Source organism: Hemiscyllium ocellatum, chromosome 30 (genome assembly GCF_020745735.1).
Source record: "Hemiscyllium ocellatum isolate sHemOce1 chromosome 30, sHemOce1.pat.X.cur, whole genome shotgun sequence".
In the NCBI taxonomy this organism is placed as follows: Eukaryota; Metazoa; Chordata; class Chondrichthyes; order Orectolobiformes; family Hemiscylliidae; genus Hemiscyllium; species Hemiscyllium ocellatum.
In genome coordinates, this window is record NC_083430.1 from 20,257,721 (window position 1) to 20,277,618 (window position 19,898).

Consider the following 19,898-nt stretch of genomic DNA (forward strand, 5'->3'; position numbering starts at 1 on the left):
CTCATCTAGCTGTGAATGCTGGTGGACAATTAAATAACTCACTTTTGGAGGTGGCTCCCCAATTATCCCCATCCTCTACAATGGAAGAGCAAAATACATCAGTGCAAAAGGTAAGGCTGAAGCATTCACTGCAATCTTCAGCCAGAAATGCCTAATGGATGATCCATCTCAGCCTCCTCCAGTGGTGCCCATCATCACAGATGCCAGTCATAAGCCAATTCAAATAACTCCAGATGACACTAAAAACATAGTTGGAGGCATTGGATAGTTCAAAGGTTGTGCATTCTGACAAAATTCCGGCGATAGTACTAGAGACCAGTGCACCAGAACTTGCCGCTCCCCTAGCCAAGCACTTCCAGTACAGTTACAACATGAACATCTACCCAACAATGTGGAAAATTGCTCAGGTATGTCCTGTACACAAAAAGCAAGAGAAATGCAACCCAGCCAATTACTGCTCTTGATCTACTCTTGATCATCAGTAAACGAATGGAAGGTGTCATTAACAGTACCATCCAACTGCACTTGCTCAGTAATAACCTGCTCAGTGATGCCCAGACTGAGTTCTGCCAGGATCTTTCAGCTCCTGGCCTCATTACGGTCATGGTTCAAACATGGACAAAATAGCTGAATTCCAGAGGTGAGGTGAGAGTGATAGCCCTGACATAAAGGAGCCCTAACAAAACTGGAATCAATGGGAATCAGAGCAAACTCTCCAATGATTGGAGTTATACCTGGCATATGGGAAGAGGTTGCACTTGTTAGAGGTCTGTCATCTCAACTCCAGTACATCTCTTCAGGAGTTCCTCAGGCTAGTGTCTGAGGCCCAACCATCCTTAACTGCTTCATCAATGATTCCCTTCACCAGGTCAGAAGTGAGGATGTTCACTGATGATTGCACACTGTTCAACACCATCTACGACTCCCCAGTTACTGAAACAGTCCATGTTCAAGTGGAACAAGACCTGTACAATATTCAGACTTGGTCTGAGAAGTCATGTTTAATATTTGCATGATCCAAATTCCAGGCTATGACTGTCTGCAATTAAAAATAATCTAACCCCCACCTCTTGACACACAGTGGTGTTACAGTCATTGGGGGTTACCATGCAACAACCTGAGGTTACCGTTGATCAGAAACTCAACTAGATTCACCATGTGAATAAAAATGGCTCCAAGAACAGGTCAGATGCTTGGAATAGTGCAGCAAGTAACTCACTTCCTGACTCCCAAACATGTCCACCATCTACAAGGCACAAGTCAGGAGTGTGATTGGACACTCCCCTGTTGCTTGGATGTGTGCAACTTCAACAACACTTAAGAAGCTTAACACCATTGACGTGGTGGCTCAGTGGTTAGCGCTGCTGCCTCACAGCACCAGAGACCCAGTTTCGATTCCACCCTCGGGCCACTGTCTGTGTGGAGTTTGCAAATTCTCCCAGTGTCTGTGTGGGTTTTCTCCAGGTGCTCTGGTTTCCAATCCAAAGATGTGCAGATCAAGTGAATTGGCCATGCTAAATTGCCCATGGTGTTAGGTGCTTTAGTCAGGGGTAAATGTAGGGGAATGGGTCTGAGTGGGTTACTCTTTGGAGGGTCGGTGTGGACTTGTTGGGCTAAATAGCCTGTTTTCACACAGTAGGGAATCTAATCTGACCTGTTGGGAATCTAATCTAATGATGAAGGACAAAGCAGCCTGCTTGATTGGCATCATATCCACGAGCATCCACTCACTCCACCACTACAGCAGTCTGTACTATCTACAAGATGCACTGCAGAAATTCATCAAAGATCCTCAGACAGCATCTTCCAACTACTTCCATCTGGAAGGACAAGGGCAGCATAAAAAATGGGCGCACCACCACCTGCAAGTTCCCCTCCAAGCAACTCACCACCCTGACTGAAGAGTATATCACTATTTGTTTGTTCACTGTTATTGGGTCAATACCTTGAAATTCCTTCCCTAATGGCATTGTGGGTCTGCCTACAGCATGTGGACAACAGCGGTTCAAGAAGGCAGCTCATCAGCACATTCTCAAGGGGGAAAATTAGCCAGCTAGCCAGCCAGTGACACCCATATTCCACACGTGAACATACAAACAAAATTCACAGCTTACTGCTCACAGTAAATCATAACCAGTCGCAAAAGAAGTTGGCTGATAAAATCAGGTGCAAAATTATTTCTGGTTGAATTTCCTAGCATGTGCCAGTTATTCTAGTTTGAGGCAGATTGCAGGTACTTCTGCCTTCAGCTGATGTTTCGTTGGAAGTGTGCATGAGCTTCTTGTTCTCCCTTTCTTTCCTCCACATTATTACGACATTGGGTAAATCCTCCTGCTTAATTTAAACCAGCAACACAGAAAAGATTTATCCCGTGCAGTAATCTGTAAAAATTCAAGTGGCCAAGAACTATGTAAAATAAAAATTAACAACTTTATTTCTTAAAGTATAAAAGTGAATAATTAACAGTTATTTACAATTCCTTCCTTAAACCTATCCTTTACCTTCCCTTCTATAATACTAGTCTGATAAAATGCCCAATTAAGTTTTTTCGAAAAAAATCCAAATTTTAAAACCAGCCAGCAGTCAAATCTTATCTTTATCTTCCTCAGTGGATGGGCTCATCAGGTCAGTGTTGAGGGTTTTTTCTGTGCAAATTCCTTCTCTAGATAGATACCTCTCAGAGAGTTCTGACTTGCAGTCTACAGCTGTTGGTCTGATGGCAGTTCTCCTCCCAACTGTTCAATTTTTCCAAGTCTTATTCCCCAAAGCAATTGATTGTGTCATTGGCTTGATTGTCAATTTACTCAATTCAAACATGATTGGAATTTGGTATTTCGGGGGGTATAATTTAAACTGATTGGCCTAATTCAAATCTGTTTTGTCATTTCTAGGCAATTAGCTACACCAGTAGCTGGAGCGCATGTTATATTTTGTCTCATTGAGAACACTTGGTGCTGTCACTGCTAGCTTTTAACTCTCTTAAATGTATAGGACACCCACATCTTCATAACAATATGCAACAGACTCTCAAAGCACATTCCCACTCTAACTCTGACACTTTTTGCGACAGGGCTAGTCATATTGATTATTCGGAGAGTTGACAACAAATCAATTGTGATATTTCATTTTTAGCATCTATTAGTTGTTAGAATTTCTATCTCCCAAAGTGTTTCTGCCAGATGTTGGGAAAATCCCCAAATATTTATTTTGTGATTTGTCAGTCAGTGTGAGGCTCCCCAGAAATATAATTCTGTTTCCATTTAAAGGAACCTGGATTACCTCCTTCACATCTATTCGCACATAAATAGCATAGCCTCTTTCAGAAAATGGTTTTATTCATAACTTAAGTACAATAACTGATAATTTTCATGAGAAAGCTAAAAACAATAAAAAGATTGAATAAGTTACCTTAAAACATTACTGCTGTTGACATTTGATACAAGCAACTTGAGTGAAATTTACAGAACAGTGAAGCTAGAAAATATAAAGAACCCAAGAGAAATATCAAGAAGGAACAGTGAGAATTAATCAACAAACCCGTGTTGTGCCTGTGAAGTTATATGTTTTTGTGTGCTCATTCATTCTTGCCTGGTTGACTTCGCTTTCTTTGGGGCATAGTGTCAATTTCACTGAGAAATTATATTCATTGTCATCATACTTCCTCTATTCTGACTGGGAATGGATGGCCAGTGCTAAGGTCTTTGAGTTACACTGAACTATTTTGTTCATTGCTGAAGTGATTTTCTGATTCGAGCGATAACATAATGACATTTAAAACTTCTATTTTTACTTATAATTAGTGTTCATGTTTTGCCATCCAAGCTAGTAGGCTGCAGAAGAGATTTTTTTCAACATAGTTGCTGTGATCTGAAAGTGAGCTGCAAGAAGACTATCCACAAATACACTAAAAAAGGCAAAAAGAACTGCATTCTAGGAAAAAAATTGCATATGGATAATTGGAAAAACTTTTCAAGGGGCAGGTATGGATGAGCAAGTGGCCAATTCTATGAATAGCTTTCTGTGTCCGCTGAGAAGACCAAGATTATGATTTCAATCCTACTAGCCCACTTCTCTGTCCAACCTAAGGCCTGTATTAGTTACACTTTTCTCAACTTGAAGTTGTACTTACTCCATCTGTGGTAAGCAGATTGACTTCCTAATTAAGAATAATTAGTTTAAGTGTGATCGCAAACTGCACCAATTTGAGTAATGTGCCGCTATTACGCATACTTAGAGGTTCAGCATGGTCCATAGAGAATGAAAACAGCTGTCAGAACTCCAGTTTTAGAATGACCTATTAACCACTGTAATCCTCTGCCCTCCCTATTCTTAGCATGGTTTCTTAATTCTTTATTTCTCTACTCTGTATGAAATCTCCAAGAGTCTGGCATTCACTAAAAGCAACGTGAAGCTAGTCTTACTACTTTCCTTTCAATTGGGGTGTCTTATTCTATTCTCCCTTCAATTGAGTAGTGCAAGGAGAAACCTTGCAGAACCCTTGCAGTCAAATATCTGTCTGTTCTCATTGTATAGTCGGCATAGTTTTAAACAATGATATCTGAAGATCAGAGAAATTTTGCTTTACAGCCTTCTAAAGTTTGAACTTTACACATTTTAAGAATATTTCAGCAGAAAATATCTACCTTGAATGTTGACCTTTTTTACAGACTGAGATTCCCAGTTATCAGAGAAGTTGAATGAAATAGCTTAATAAATGTGCAGTATTGAACAGGTACTATTTTTAGAAATCAGACAGTTTTTTTTTGTTTTCTCATGTATACATTGCAACTAAAGAGACGTTTTTGTTTTAAACAACAAGTACTTCCTGATGATATTTGGGTTAAGTATTAGATTAGATTAGATTAGATTAGATTAGATTAGATTACTTACAGTGTGGAAACAGGCCCTTCGGCCCAACAAGTCCACACCGACCCGCCGAAGCGCAACCCACCCATTCCCCTACCCCTACATTTACCCCTTACCTAACACTATGGGCAATTTAGCATGGCCAATTCACCTGACCCGCACATCTTTGGACTGTGGGAGGAAACCGGAGCACCCGGAGGAAACCCACGCAGACACGGGGAGAACGTGCAAACTCCACACAGTCAGTCACCTGAGTCGGGAATTGAACCCGGGTCTCAGGTGCTGTGAGGCAGCAATGCTAACCACTAGAAAGATCAATTTCAGGAACATGTAATTTGTGCACTGTCTCCAGCTCATGAACTTCAACCTGGTCAGAAAATGCACCAAAGGGCAGAAACCAGAGCTCAGCAAGTTGCAAATGATTGAAACTGATTGACCTCCACTGAAACAGTGATTCAGTATCTCCTCAAAAATGCCATTCTAAATTTCTTGGCTTCAAATTGCTATGTAATTCCAAAAAAAGTCACGATTACTGTAGAAGGCTTTGCCTGCCAGCATAAAAACTCAGAAATTATCTCAAATCAATTCTGCAAATAGAAAGAAGATCATTGTGTTATATTACATTTGCAAATAAATCGAGAAGAGAGAATGCGGAAATATCATAGAATCCCGACAATGTGGAAGCAGGCCATTCAGCCCATTGAGTCCATACCAACTCTTTCATAACCACCCCATGCCTGTGACCCTGCATTTTCCATGCCTAACCCATCTACATATCTCTGGACACTGTGGGCAATTTAGCACGGCCAATCCACCAAACTTGCACATTATTGGACTGTGGGAGGAAACCAAAGCACCCAGAGGAAACTCTCACTGATACACGGAGAATGTGCAAGCTCCACATAGAGTATCACCCAAAGTTGGAATTGAACCCCTGGTTCCCTGATGCTATGAGGTGCTACTGTGCTACCCTAAATCACATCTAAATTATGTATATATTTTTGTTGGTAAGTTGACTTTTTGAGCCACTGCAGTCTTTGGATTATTGGGCTACCTGTAATGAATGGAGTTCCAGCACTTAATCCAGCATCATAAAGGATATAGTTCCATGTCTGAGATAGTGTGGCTCGATGGGGAATTTGCAGCTGGGCTTTCCCCTCCATGAGTTGCCTTTGACCTTCCAATTCTTTGCGATCAAAGGTCTGGCAGGTGGTATTGAAGGAGTGTTGAGTTTGATTTATTGTTATTACATGTCCCAAGATACAGTGAGAAGTTTTGTTTAGTGTGCTATACAGGCAGATGGCACCATTCTAAGTGTATCAGGGTGGCAGAACAGAGTGCAGTATACAGTGTTACAGCCACGGAGAAGGTGCGGAGAGAGAGATCAACATTAACCTTGGAGAGGTCCATTCAAACACCTGATAACAGCTAGGAAGAAGCTGTTCTTGAATCGATTCGTACATGTGTTCAAACTTTTATATCTTTTGTCTGATGGAAGAGGATGAAAGAAAATCCTTGTGGTCATGTCGAATTTCCTTCACCTCCTGAGGAAATAGTGGTGGTGGTTTACTTGCTTGACCGTCATGGTAATGTGGATGGACCAAGACAGATTGTTCGGGATCATCACTTCCAGGAAGTTGATGCTCTCAACCATCTCCACCTCAGAACCAATGATGCAGACAGGGATGTGCCCTAGACTTTGTTGCCTGAAGTCCATGATCAGTCGTTTTGTTTTTCTGACACTGTTGGAGAGATTGTTGTCTTTGCACCATGCTACTAAGCACTCAATCTCTTTCCTGTGTTCTACCTCATCCTTGTTTGATACTCGACCTACAATGGTGATGTTGTCAGCAAATTTGCAAATAGGTGGAATTTGGCCATATAGTCTTGATGGAGTAGAAGGCTGAGTTTGCAACCAAGTGGGGCACTGGTTTTGAGGATTATGGTGGAGGAAGTGTTGTCAGCTATGCTGGGTTGCTATTGTTTGTCTTATATATCTAGATATACGCATTTCTGCCATTTCTATTGCAGTAGAAGGAATCTGTGGACTGCCACAGTTCAAGGAAGATGGTTCACTGTCACATTGGCGAAGGCGTTTGGAGCTGACAAAAAAAATGTGGCCTTGATTGCATTGTTTACATCCAAAGAATAAGAAAATGAAATATTTGATTTCATAGGAAGTGTCAGAATTCATTGCATGAAATACATTTCTGAAGGTCACCCATGTCAAATCAGTGAGGTGAAAGGATACATATTGACTTTATTTTCTTCATTTGGACAAATTGTATTCTATTATGAGACATTTTTGTTCTGTGATTCTTTGAGCTGTAAAGTTTTTCTTAGAATATCTGCTTGTTCAGGAATTTATGACAAATCACACAAAGTCTAGCTGTGTACAAAGACATTAAGTCTCTTTCAACAAAGTTCATGCATTGTTCTCGTTCAGTCTTAATGAAGCCAGTTTACATTTTCTTTCCAGTACCTTGTGGAGGAAATCTCACTGAACGAAAGGGCACGATTCTTTCACCAGGCTTTCCCGATCCTTATCAGAACAGCCTGAACTGTTTATGGAAAATCACAGTCCCTGAAGGAGCTGGCATACAGGTATTCATATTTGTATAAAAGGCAAATGACAATTGATTTCAAATGTACCATCGAGAATCTGCCCACTGTGTAAAAACATTCAAGTTATCACCATTAGAGGATGTGGAATATCCTGTTAAGTGTTCACAGAATATTATGAAGTACCTACAATATAGAGATAGACCATTCAGCGTACCAGGGTGATGCCTGTGTTTAGGCTCCATATGACATACCTTTCTTCACTTAAACCCTATCAATATTCCTTGCTGTTTATCTCTCCTCTTTTCTGTTCTTTTGTTTTTGCTCACCCTAGAATGCATCTATTTTTTTTGACTCAATTAATCTCTGTGGTAGCAATTCTCACATTCCAACCCTTCTCAGGGTATAGAATCATAGAATTCCTGCAGTGTGGAAACAGGCCATTTGGCCAAACAAGTCCACACTGACCCTCCAAAGAGTATCCCACCCAGACTCAATCCCATACCCTCTTGCTCTATACCTCCCCTGGCTAATGCTCCTAGCTGACACATCCCTAAATACTGTGGGCAATTTTCCATGGCTAATTCAAATAACCTGCATATCTTTGGATTGTGGGAGGAAACTGGAGCACCCAGAGGAAACAGAAATGGGGAGAATGTGCAAACTCCACACAGACAGTCGCCCAAGGCTGGAATCAAACCCAGGTCCCTAGCAGTGTGAGGTAGCAGTGCTAACCACTGAGCCACTGTGCTGCCCTTGTTTATCTTGGATTCTCTGTGAAATTTATTAGTGATTATTCTATGTTTATAGTATCTGAAGAGAAATTTCTGGAATTATTCAGACAGCATCTCTGGAGGGAGAAATAAAGCTAGCATTTTAGGTCAACAATTTTTGTCAAAACCTGAAGACGTTAAAAGTGCAACAGTTTTTAAGCATGTGGAGAGGCAAGGGAATGGAGAAGAGAGGGAAAGGGAAGCTCAGTGGTGGGGTGGAAGCCAGGGATATTTCTTGCTGTTGTCACAAACTTGATTGCAGGCATCCCGAGGTAGTAAATAGGTTCTGTGATGGAGTCTGTTTGTAAATGAATTTGTACGTAAGTTGGAATACAATGCAGATCAATATGAAGCAGCTGTTCCTAAGTACAGGAAATGTTCATGTGTCAGGTCCTTACAATATCAACCCTATAACATTGCATTCATAAGTACAAGCTTTTGTAAGTTGGAAATGTTTAAATCACAGTCACTGTGTATGTCATTAACTTTGCTTCCTATTTCCACCTCGCCCTCACTTTCATGTTGTCCATTTCAAACCCTTCCCTTTCTAACCTCAAACTCTGTCTTCATTTCTGTATGTATGATATTGAATACGATTCACTAAATGCCCAATATGTCCAGTACTTGCTGCTTTTATTTCAGACTTTCACTATTTTTGATATTTTGCTATTGCGTTAGCCTTACGGCCCGTTTTTTTGATTTCAGCTATTAATGAAAATAACTCAGATTCTTTCATAATATGAAACACCTTTATCACATCATTGCTCAGTATTTGTTTCTTCTGAGAATGGAGCCCCAGCTTGTTCAATCTTTTTTGATAGGAATAATCTCAGTTCTGTAGTCATTGGATTCTTCCACTCTTGCTCTAGTTTCTCAGAAATCTTTAATTGTTCATATCACTCAAAATGTATTATGAAGTTTCTATACAAGTTTAACATTAATTATCTGTTTTTCTGTCCTGCCCCATCTCAAACTTATCCCTAGTGGCTAGTTTTTTTTTTAACTGACTTTATTAATTTCCATTGTTCCTTTCTTGTGATTTGTACCTATACCCCTGAATTTCTGTTCCTCTACCCCAATTAGATATTTAATTTTCAAGGAGTATGTGGTCTTATTCCTCCTATAAAAATGTTTAAATGTTCACATTCAACTATTTTTATCAACTAAATGCCCACCCAGTTGTGGAGACTTGCTCACTCATGTCAGAGTTTTCCTTCTGCTAATACCAGTTTGATGGCGTTTCTAAATTTTAAAATTGTACTTCTGATTACTGAATCCAGAATGTTTACATAAGTGGTGAAACGCAGTGATCCCAATTAAGAATTCTTATCGGGTACAACACTATTTACCCCTGACTAATGCAGCTGACCTAAACATCCGTAAACATTATAAGCAATTGAGCACAGACAATTCACCTGACCTGCACATCTTTGGATTGTGGGAGGAAACCAGAGCATCTGCAGACACGGGGAGAATGTGCAAACTCCACATAGACAGTCGCCTGAGGCTGGAATTAGATCCATGTCCCTGGTGCGGTGAGGCAGCAGTGCTAACCATGAACCACTGTGCCAACCAGTATTGGCTTTATTCTCAATATATGTAGGTTCTAGAGCTTTTTAAAGCCTATATCTTCACCATATTGTTATCACAGAGGGGACTTGTAATGTATCAGGAGTTCAGTGTTGACTATGGATAGCTCAGGCTATAATAAATGACTGAATAGATTCTGGAAGGTAAATGTGACAAATTTTGGTCTATAGCTGTTGTTGTCTTGAATTCAATATCAAAGTGCTTTCCTTAAAGTATAAGGCCATTTCTGATCATCGGTGTTTTCAGAAACAAAAAAGCAGAAATTGCTGGAAAAACACAGCAGGTCTGGCAGCACCAGTGACCCTCCTCTGAACAGAAATGTTAACTGATGTCTCTCCACAAATGCTGTTGGACTGTTGGGTTTTTCCAGCAACTTCTATTTTTGTTTCTGATTTCCAGCATCTGCTATTCATTCATTTTGTTTTTATTTGGTGATTTTAGATTGCCCAGCTTGAAATCATTCTTTATAATTCAGGAATATCTGTACCAATGCTGTGAAATTTCATAGATAATTCCAAATATTGCATGCAACAATGCAGGTGGCACAAGCATTTATTTGTCTATATTTTGAATCGCAAGAAGGTCCTTTAATTCAAAAGATCAAAAGTAAATGCCCAGTTCTTCACCATTCCATGAGAGCACTCCCTGCGCAGTGATGTCTACACATTGCCTACCTTGTTGACATTGACAAACTCAACTGCCTCTAGCACCCCCTCCCTACCCAAAGCCCCAGCAAATAAAGTCAACAGCTTAATACCTGTGCACCTTAAAAATGTAACCTGTAAAGTCCAGTTTAAAATAAATAAAAAATAATTTATTTTTAATGGCCATTATATTACTTCGTGATACAAAATGCAAGGCAACATGAAATAAAGATTGCTGAAACGTAATAAAGCAAAAAAAAATGCAGTGTGCATAATGAGAAGGAACTGGATGTTTTTGTGTTAGCATTTGATACCAATATGTGGCTGGGCAGTTGGCTACTTCTATCCTCCTGTACTTCTTGGGTCTATGGAATATATTTTGTCTAAAGTAATTGAGGCATACCGCTAGGTAGATTAATAAGAAGAAACTCCTGCATTGAACCAGTGAGGTTTATTATGTGATAGCAGTCTGAGTCAAGGCTACAAGAGTAGCTTGATTAATAAGACTTCATTGAGATCTTGGATAACACTTCCTTGAAATCCTAAGATGTCCAGTAGTATCTCCATATCGAAGTCTTTTAATGCCGTGAATGCTTCCAGGATGCATTCTCAGGTTGCTGTTCACTGATGTGAAGGAATGTGTTTCTTCTTCTCTGCAACAGCCTCCTGAAAGCAGCAACTCCTGGTAGAATTCAATTGGAATTGCTGATCCTCCAATACTTTACTATGTGGTTACTAAGAATGACTGAGGTCTAACAGCAAGTACTGCAGTGGCATTCAACATCCAAGGCATCACATGTCAGTCCAGTGTTGTCCTTTCCTGACATCAATTCTTTCTAGCAGATGTTATTCATTTGCAGTGAAGGTGCAAATTTTGATGATGTCCTGCACCATCATCCTACTCTTCCCCCATCAGTCTAGCATATGTCCATCTCAGCTCGCAGCTGGTGAGGTTATGTTTTGTAGTCTTTCAGCTTTCAGAGCATGAGAGTGCAGAACTCAGCTCTATACAGGAGATTGGACTTGAAACTTCTCATTCTGCATGGCAGTTCAAGGAAAACCTAACAAAATTATACATTGCCATGAATATTACCCATGTGGACATTATTGGAGATTGAGTTTTTGGGTTAAGTCAATTGACCTGCAGCTTCTGTCATGACCACAGTTTTTAACCCCTGAGTACCTAAGGGAATATCGAACTTTAATCGCTACTGTTTTTTTTGATATAGTCTAAGTGGCTGTAAATGTAAATTCTGTGGCTTTCACAAGTGAGAGACCTTGGAATGTCACACTTTGGAAAGGTTCAATGGCAGGAGCTTGAAAATGAGGAAGAGGAGTACAAACAGAACACAATTATCCTGGGCGCTGTCTCAGAGCGTGAACATGATTTTTCAAAAAAGAAGTAGTCTGGGCAGAGATATGCTTGTGTTTTCCCCTTTCAAGAATACACATGGACATTGTTCAACCGTGCTCCAATCTGTATTAGTGATCTGATATCCTAGTGTGTGGGGGTCAGGAGCTTTGATGTTCACAGCTCTGAGAATGACCAATGAACACCTTTGACACACATGCAAGGAAAGAAAAAGTGAAGGCCATCTCTGACCAAGGAGTCAATGAGCCACCAAGCCAAAGGAAACAGGATCCAAGAATTTCCATGAGCCAAGGATCTCAGCATCAACTGCTTGATGTTAACATTCCAATATCTATTCTTCACAACAACACAGAAACCTTTTCGTTTATCTTTCTTTTTGACTCATTTATTGTTCCTACAAAGGGGCATCCATCTGGCAACCATAAGCCATGGTTTGATTGTCAGGCATTCTGCCTGGAAAATTCCCCATACACTTCAGTTGATGAGGCTAATTAGTGATTAATTGCTGATTTAAGAGTTTCAACAGACATCGGGGCAAGAGGGTTGTCTGAGAACTTGCTCACACCAAATCTAGTTAGTGCAGGGGTGGGAGGGTAGCAGGGTCTCCAGCAGAGTAACCTCCTGCCTCATCAAATTCTTCACTCCTGCCTCCAAACTCACCTGGAGGCAGCATTTAATCTAATGAGGAGCCACCAGACTCAAAATGTTAACTCTGCTTTCTTCCCAGTGACGCTGCCAGACCTGCTGAGTTTCACCAGCAATTTCTATTTTTGATTCAATCCCACATTTGCCTCTGGATATTCAGCCACAAATGTTGGGGCTATTATAAGGTGGTGACTGTGGTAGATATGGGTATTGTTGTTGAAACCTGTAGCTTTGATTTCAAAATATAAGTTCATGTGTCAGAACAGTGTCAACCCTTATTTATGAACCGTGCTCTAAGATGTCAGAGTGCATGACACGCAGGAGAAATCAATTGCATCTCATGCAGAAGGAAATGTGAGACAGACTGGGATGAGAGATGAGCAAACATAATTTTAAGTTGAGGGGTTTCTAGGAAGCTTTGTGAAACAGGGATGTAGTAAGGAATGGATTTAGAAGAGACAGTGCAGAGGTATTGGCTTAAAGATGAGGCACAGACTGTAGGAAATGAGCAGTATTGGTTATATTATGAGTTTCACTTGTGAAGATTCACAGGATTGATGTCTGTTCTGTAATTAGATTTCTCCATGTGGGTGTCTATTGAACTCTGGTTAAGTAATAATAACTGAACAGGATTTCTATTCATTCAGTTTCTATTAGTCATTTATTATTTAACAGTGTATGATTGTTGAGATTAATTGAGTGTAAATGTCATAGATCTGCTTTCTACAAATTACATTGAAACGTACATAACGAATCTGTCCATTAAGTCTACAGTAGAAATCAAAAAACACACAGTGCAGAACTTTAAAGGTTGGGTGTTTTTTTTTAAAACTGATCCTTTTAAATTTATTTGTTGTTTGAATATTCAGCTATAGGAGCCATTTTTGCCTTGAGAACAATTTATTAAAATTAACCATTAACTTAGATACAGTGATTGCAAGTAATCTGCCAGATGACAATGTAAATCATTTTAGCCAGGCATATGACTGTATAGAATATGTTTGGTGGTGTCAAATGTGAAGGATTGCCAAGCAGACAAAATCAATAGGCTGAGTAAGCACAATACAATTTATTAAACAATTTCTGTACTTAGTTGCAATTATACAATGTGTTTCCTAATAAACTCTGTAGGATGTAACTTGTGAAACAGTTTACCAAACCTCAAGCACGATTGCAGTCTTAAAATATGATGTTGATCTCAACATGAATTAATATTCCAAGCCTCAGTGGAATGGGGCATTTTATTGAAAATTTAAAGGGTGACAGATGGGCCAGATATCTTGGACTCTGGACGATTCTTTTCACATCCTCACAGCGTGAAACAGAAGGTAATCTATTCCAGCACAGTTACAGATACTGTATCACCAGCTCTTTGATCAGAGGATGCATTGTTAATTTCCTGTTTACACCAACTACCGCGTGTAGCGGGAATACTGATGGCATTACTCACAATGCATTTTCTTGCTTATTTTGTGACTGCATACTCTGCTCCTTGTGAAAAACTGTCAATGGCTGAGAACCAAGGTCAATGCTAATCTATGCTGGCAGGCCATTGAGCATTGTCCAGGTGAAATATGATAAAGAGAACCTGGTGGGAAGGATTTCATGTTGGACATTGATTTAATTAGCAGGAGAGTGCTATCAGGTTATTTTTGGAAGCTGCATGTGGTCCTCCCTACCGACTTGACCCCATTCCTTCAGGTTTTGGAAAATACATCTTCATAAAATGTTCCTGCCTGGCAGAAGAGGTCGGTCTGTTCCAAATGTGAACTTCCTCTTGTATGCTCTAATAATCTGTAATAAGCAAAGTTTCAGTCAACTCAACTGGTCCGATGTTTCCTTTTCTTGTGGTAGTCATCCACATGGCTCTTTTGAATGAAAGAGACAATTTAATGCCATCGTCATGACTGAATATCAATGAGTCTTATGCTGCTTAGAACTTGAGCAGAGGATATTCAAATTCCCTTTATAAAGACTTGTTTCTACTTTGTAAATCTTATCTGATATACTGATTTAACAGAGATGCACATACTAATATATGACTGGCTAATTTAAAATTAATATCATATTTAATTGCTATTTCAGATTCAAGTTATCAGCTTTGCTACTGAGCATAACTGGGATTCACTGGAGGTTTTTGATGGTGGTGATATTACAGCAACAATGCTTGGCAGTTTCTCAGGTAATTTTGTCTTATCATTGAGGTTCCAATATTGGCGATAATCATGTTCTTTTTTGAAGTGGATTTAGCACATAGGCTATGCTGTTCATTAACATTCTCAAAAGATCTGGCAGAAAGCATCGACATACATTTTGCTCACACACTTTACATTTATGGCACATCTCTGTCCTCTTGGCTCCAATACCTGAAGGTAAATTTTCTGGACTTCTTGAAATAGTTTTTAAAAACTATCCATCAAAATGCACAAAGCTCATCAAGGCTGTGATTTTAATGTGAAAGAAAGTGAATAGATCTTGTAATTGAAAATGAAATTCAAGTTTTTAAGAATGTATATCAAATATTCAGAAAGATGTAGAGAAGAAGTGAGGGTGGGTCAAAGCAGATATTGTCAGGACAGGTATGGATGAATAATCTTTTAGGGATCAAAGATTGCTTAAGAACAATTTCCCTTCGACTTGAAACATGAGGTAGCAGGTTAAGTTATGTTGAAGTACTTGGTGAAAGTGTTAAATTTGATTAACTGAGTAAGTTTTGATGATAAGGATAATACAGATTCTTGCCTTTAAGCGTCAGCTAAATATTAGTGTTCAAAGGTTTCAGGTCTAAAATATGACACCTTCAGTCTTGCTGTCACATTTATGATGTTCCTCTGCTTACAGTGATTATTCTGCAGATAATGCTGGAGGTCACATTTCATCTGTGCATCCTACATTATCTATTCCAGTACAGCAACATACCCACAAAGCTGTTGTGAAGGGCATTAACAGTTAAGATTATAAAATGCCTCTGGTAGTTTGTGACATTGAGTGCTTTAAGTATCCAAAACATTCCAAATAGCTGCAAATATCATTTTATTACATTTGATGTATTGGTTTTATTCCAGGCTCACATGAAATAATTGTTGATGACGACCTATAAATTATTAATCATTTGATGAATATGTTTTCGTTTTGGCACTGAAATGAAATGTAGTGTAAAATATTTAATTTCAGCCCTGGAGGATAATCTGAAGCTCTGTTGAAATCTACGATAACTTTGAAGATGACTTTTGCAGATATTTGATGATAAAAATTGTTTACATTATAACTGCACAGAATTTCAACACTCTTTAGACTGGTAATGTTACACTGAGAAAAGGCTTTGCAGCTAATGGAGCCTCAATATTGTAACATTGAAGTAAAATTCCCGTTTTGTAGGTTAACAGAAGGTGACTTGTAAAATGAAATGTTTGGCTATTTTCTGAATCAGTGAATCCAGGATCCTGTGGTGAGGGTTTATGTCCACATTCATTATCTTAGCAAGTGCTGTCAGAAGAGAAACGTTTGAGTATAGGCTTCACAGTCTGCTTCAGAAAGAGGGAAGGAGGGAGAAGCAGTTGACTGCAGAACCACCTGTGCAAGTTGCTCTTAGTCGCTGTGTGTCAAGGATTTATTTACAAAAGTCCACAATTGTGTTACCTCCTGACTCTCAGACGAATACTTCATAGACAATGAAAAAATGAGAAATATCATGAGGAGGGGTTAAGAAGTGAAAAAATACCTAATTTAGATACTTGTTTAATTTTATGCATTTTTTGAAGTAAAGATTTTGCTGAAAATTGACTAAGAAATATGTACAACCTTGATTATTTACATGACTTTAATTTATTTAGAGTCAAGTGTCGTAGAGATATACAGCACGGAAAGAGACGCTTCGGTCCAACTCCTCCATGCTGACCAGATATCCTAACCTAATCCAGTCCCATTTGGCAGCACTTGCCCCATATCCCTTTAAACCCTTCCTATTCATATACCTAATTGAATGTTGCAATTGTACCAGCCTCCACCACTTCCTCTGGCAGCTTATTCCATAAAGTACCACTCTGCATGAAAAAGTTGCCCCGTTTAAATTTTTTCCCCTCTCACCCGAAACCTATTCCCTTTAGATCTGGACTCAGCCATCCCAGGGAAAAGACCTTCTATATTTACTCTATCCTTGCCTCTCATGATTTTATAAACTTCTATAAGCTCATGCCTCAACCTCTGACACTGTGCCTGTTTATCGGATTCTGTTCTGTAATGCTATAAAACTATGATCTGTTTATACCATTAACCTTTTTGCATTAGTTTAATCCTGAAGATGATTTATTCTCAAGAATTTACCCGTGGGCAGTATTCAGGTGACAGCAGTTTCCCTGTCAGATGAAGAGCCAGCAAAAACCACACATTACAACTTTTAGGGAAGATCCATTGCATTCTTTGGGTACTTTCCCCCAGTTCCCTCCTCCCTACCATTTATCTTAGCCTGCCTGGCACACCTCCTCATTCCTGAAGAAGGGTTTATGCCCGAAACGTCGATTCTCCTGGTCCTTTGATGGTGCCTGGCCTGCTGCACTTTTCCTGCAACACATTTTTAAGTATTGGGCCCTTCTCTGGGATCAATGATCCCAAGGAAGGACATCTCATATGCCAAGAGCTGCCAACCAATCAGAGGCCAGCAATTGTGTGGAGCAGCAGTGCCAACAGGGAGATGGCAGTTGCTGCAAACGTGACAGTCATTTGCCACCCAGGACCACTGTTGGATTCTAGGTCGCAGGTGAATTTTAACTATGTACTATTGTGGGGTGTGGGTCATGGTGGAGGGTGGAAAGCATGTATGCCACCCCAGAGGGGGTGGGTGACTCTTATCAAGTCCATACCTTTCCCTGATCCCGACTTCTTGATGTTGGATCCTCTTGAACTGAGGGGCATTCCATCCCCAATGAGTCCATTGACTTCCTTCCGTGGGTTTGATTATTGCACTCCCCACTTAGTAAACACCATCACCTCTGTCATTGCCCGCTCCTTGCCCAATGCTCGGGGCTTTCTGTCATGAAATTAAATAGAGCGGAGGTGAGGAAGTGCAGAGACCCTGCCCACCACCTTCCTACCTGATGTATTGGCTCCACCATCCAACTCACCATGGAGGTGGACATTACACTCTGCTCTCATTTACCCAGAAGGAAGAAACAATAATAATTACCAGTGAACTGACCAATTGTATTGGAGCTGCATTGTGAAGTGTATGTGATGAGTTTGATCACAGATTTTACTGTTTTTTTCTGCTGGGTCAGCTGCTGTCAAGCTAAAAGAATTCAAACTGAGTCAGTATCTGAGTCCCCTCTCCCTGCCCTCCTTCCCATCTGAGCAAACTCCTGTACTGAATCTCCATCCTAATGCAGAACCTGAGGCTGATTGCCAGGGGGTCATTGTTGCAACCTTATGCCATGTTGCATTGACATGTTATTGCATTACCCTACAGAATTATTTTGTTTATTTAGAGTGATATTAATTCATGCACTTTTGAGTGAACTTCAATAGAATTGAATATCCAAACCAGCAAAGTCAGTTACCTGAGGTGTGCAAGTCTGTTTTACATGGCAAATTAACTCCATTCAATTTCTGATACAGCTCTAAAAAGGATTTTGAATTGGTGTAAAGTCTTGAATGGATGTTACCAAATCTCAAATGTAGAAACAAATGAGCTCCATTTTGATTTTAGAGTCAAGTAGCTTTTATTTGTCCTTTCTACCATATACAATTGATACAGTAAAACCGAGACTGAGTTCCTCCAGGATTGAAAGTGCTACATGGACAGCACAAACTACACAGTCGTACACTGCATAAAGTGCATAAGAAGTGCAAAATGCGTAAGTTACAGTGTAACAGAAGAAAAATAGATAATAGACATTCTTAGAGCAGTAATACAAAACAATTTCATCTGGGAAAGAACTGATTTTACTGAGTTAAGGAGACCGATGGCTTGGGGGAAGAAGCTGTTGCACAATCTGCCCGTGTGAGACCGTATGCTCCAGTATCTTCTGCCAGATGGCAGGAGGGAGACGAGTTTGAGTAAGGGGCATGTGGGGTCTTCCACAATGCTCTTAGCTTTTCAGATGCAGCCTTTCAGGACCAATGTACAAAGTTTGCTGTCCTGCTCTTTGTTAAACTGACTTTCAGTGCAGGTTATAATGGCCATTCTGAAGCAATCTGCTAAAGGTGATCTCTTCTGATTATTTTCTCTGACTCATATCTTACAGGCACCACAGTCCCTGCTTTGTTGAACAGCAGCTCCAATCAACTTTATTTGCATTTCTATTCTGACATCAGTGTGTCTGCAGCTGGGTTCCATCTGGAATACAAAAGTAAGCATTATCAGCAGACACTAACAGCTTAAACAAATCAAAAATACAATAGGCAAACACCATATCCCCATAAGCATAATTCCTAAACCTGATGTCTCTTGACGGATAAGGTAAAAACAATGACTGCAGATGCTGGAAACCAGATTCTGGACCAGTGGTGCTGGAAGAGCACAGCAGTTCAGGCAGCATCCAATGAGCAGCGAAATCGACTTTTTGGGCAAAAGCCCTTCATCAGGAGTAAAGGCAGAGAGACTGAAGCGTAGAGAGATAAGCCACCCCCACTCTCCCCAAGCTAATCTCTCTTGATGGATGTCATGGGCTCTTTACAGCATCACTTGGTGCCAGCATCTTTCAGTAGCTTGTCTTCTTGGTACTGGTGGCATCCTACATAACTTAGTGCTATCCTTTATTATTGGCTTGCTCCATGTTTTATTATAGATAAAGAATCAGAAAGCAAAGTCTGGATCATAAGCAAAACAGTGGATTTCAAAAATATTATTTGTTTTGAGGGTTTACCAGCTTGCTGCTATTTTTATCAAAGAGTTCCTGGATTTTCTTACTCTTAACCTTCCAGGTTATTAAATGATGCCAACCAGGTTTATGGTATTACTTTCCCTGTCCAAAAATGGAAATGGTTTTCTCCTTTTCATTTACCGTTAAAACTTATGTAATTTAACCAGACAGCTTCTCGCGGTGACATTGATCGCGCACACAATATAAAATGAATGACACTGTGGCAGATTCCTCTCCTCATTCATGAACAATGTGGTCACCCTGGGTTTAAGTGACCTTTAAATAAACATTCAAGAATTACTGCTGAGTATTTTACATAAGCTGCATCTCTAAGCAAATGTATTCCTGGAGGGGCACTGCCATCCATATTTTGAGCAAAGCAGCTTTCAGAATCGAGCTCTGCTCATTAATCAAGCTGTGTGTGTTGAATAAATTCATTACTATTTTATTAAGTTCTAAAACTAATGAGAAAAGAATGGCTGTGGAAGTGTAGAAATTTTAAATGGCATGTGCTATTGAACAAGCAGATTGACAAGTGAGAAAAAAAACAGACTTAGATGTGATGACTATGCCTCAGTTTGTTTAAAAT

At 39.8% G+C, this 19,898-nt stretch overlaps 1 protein-coding gene across 1 annotated transcript in view; it reads left to right on the forward strand.

The window, feature by feature from the left end:
- csmd2 (CUB and Sushi multiple domains 2) overlaps positions 1-19,898 on the forward strand; it is a 605,906-nt gene that overhangs the window by 377,990 nt on the left and 208,018 nt on the right. The window contains exons 30-32 of the mRNA XM_060847269.1: positions 7,346-7,470; positions 14,538-14,634; positions 18,692-18,796. Of these exons, the coding sequence (XP_060703252.1) occupies positions 7,346-7,470; positions 14,538-14,634; positions 18,692-18,796 (327 nt within the window). The remainder of the gene's footprint in view (positions 1-7,345; positions 7,471-14,537; positions 14,635-18,691; positions 18,797-19,898) is intronic.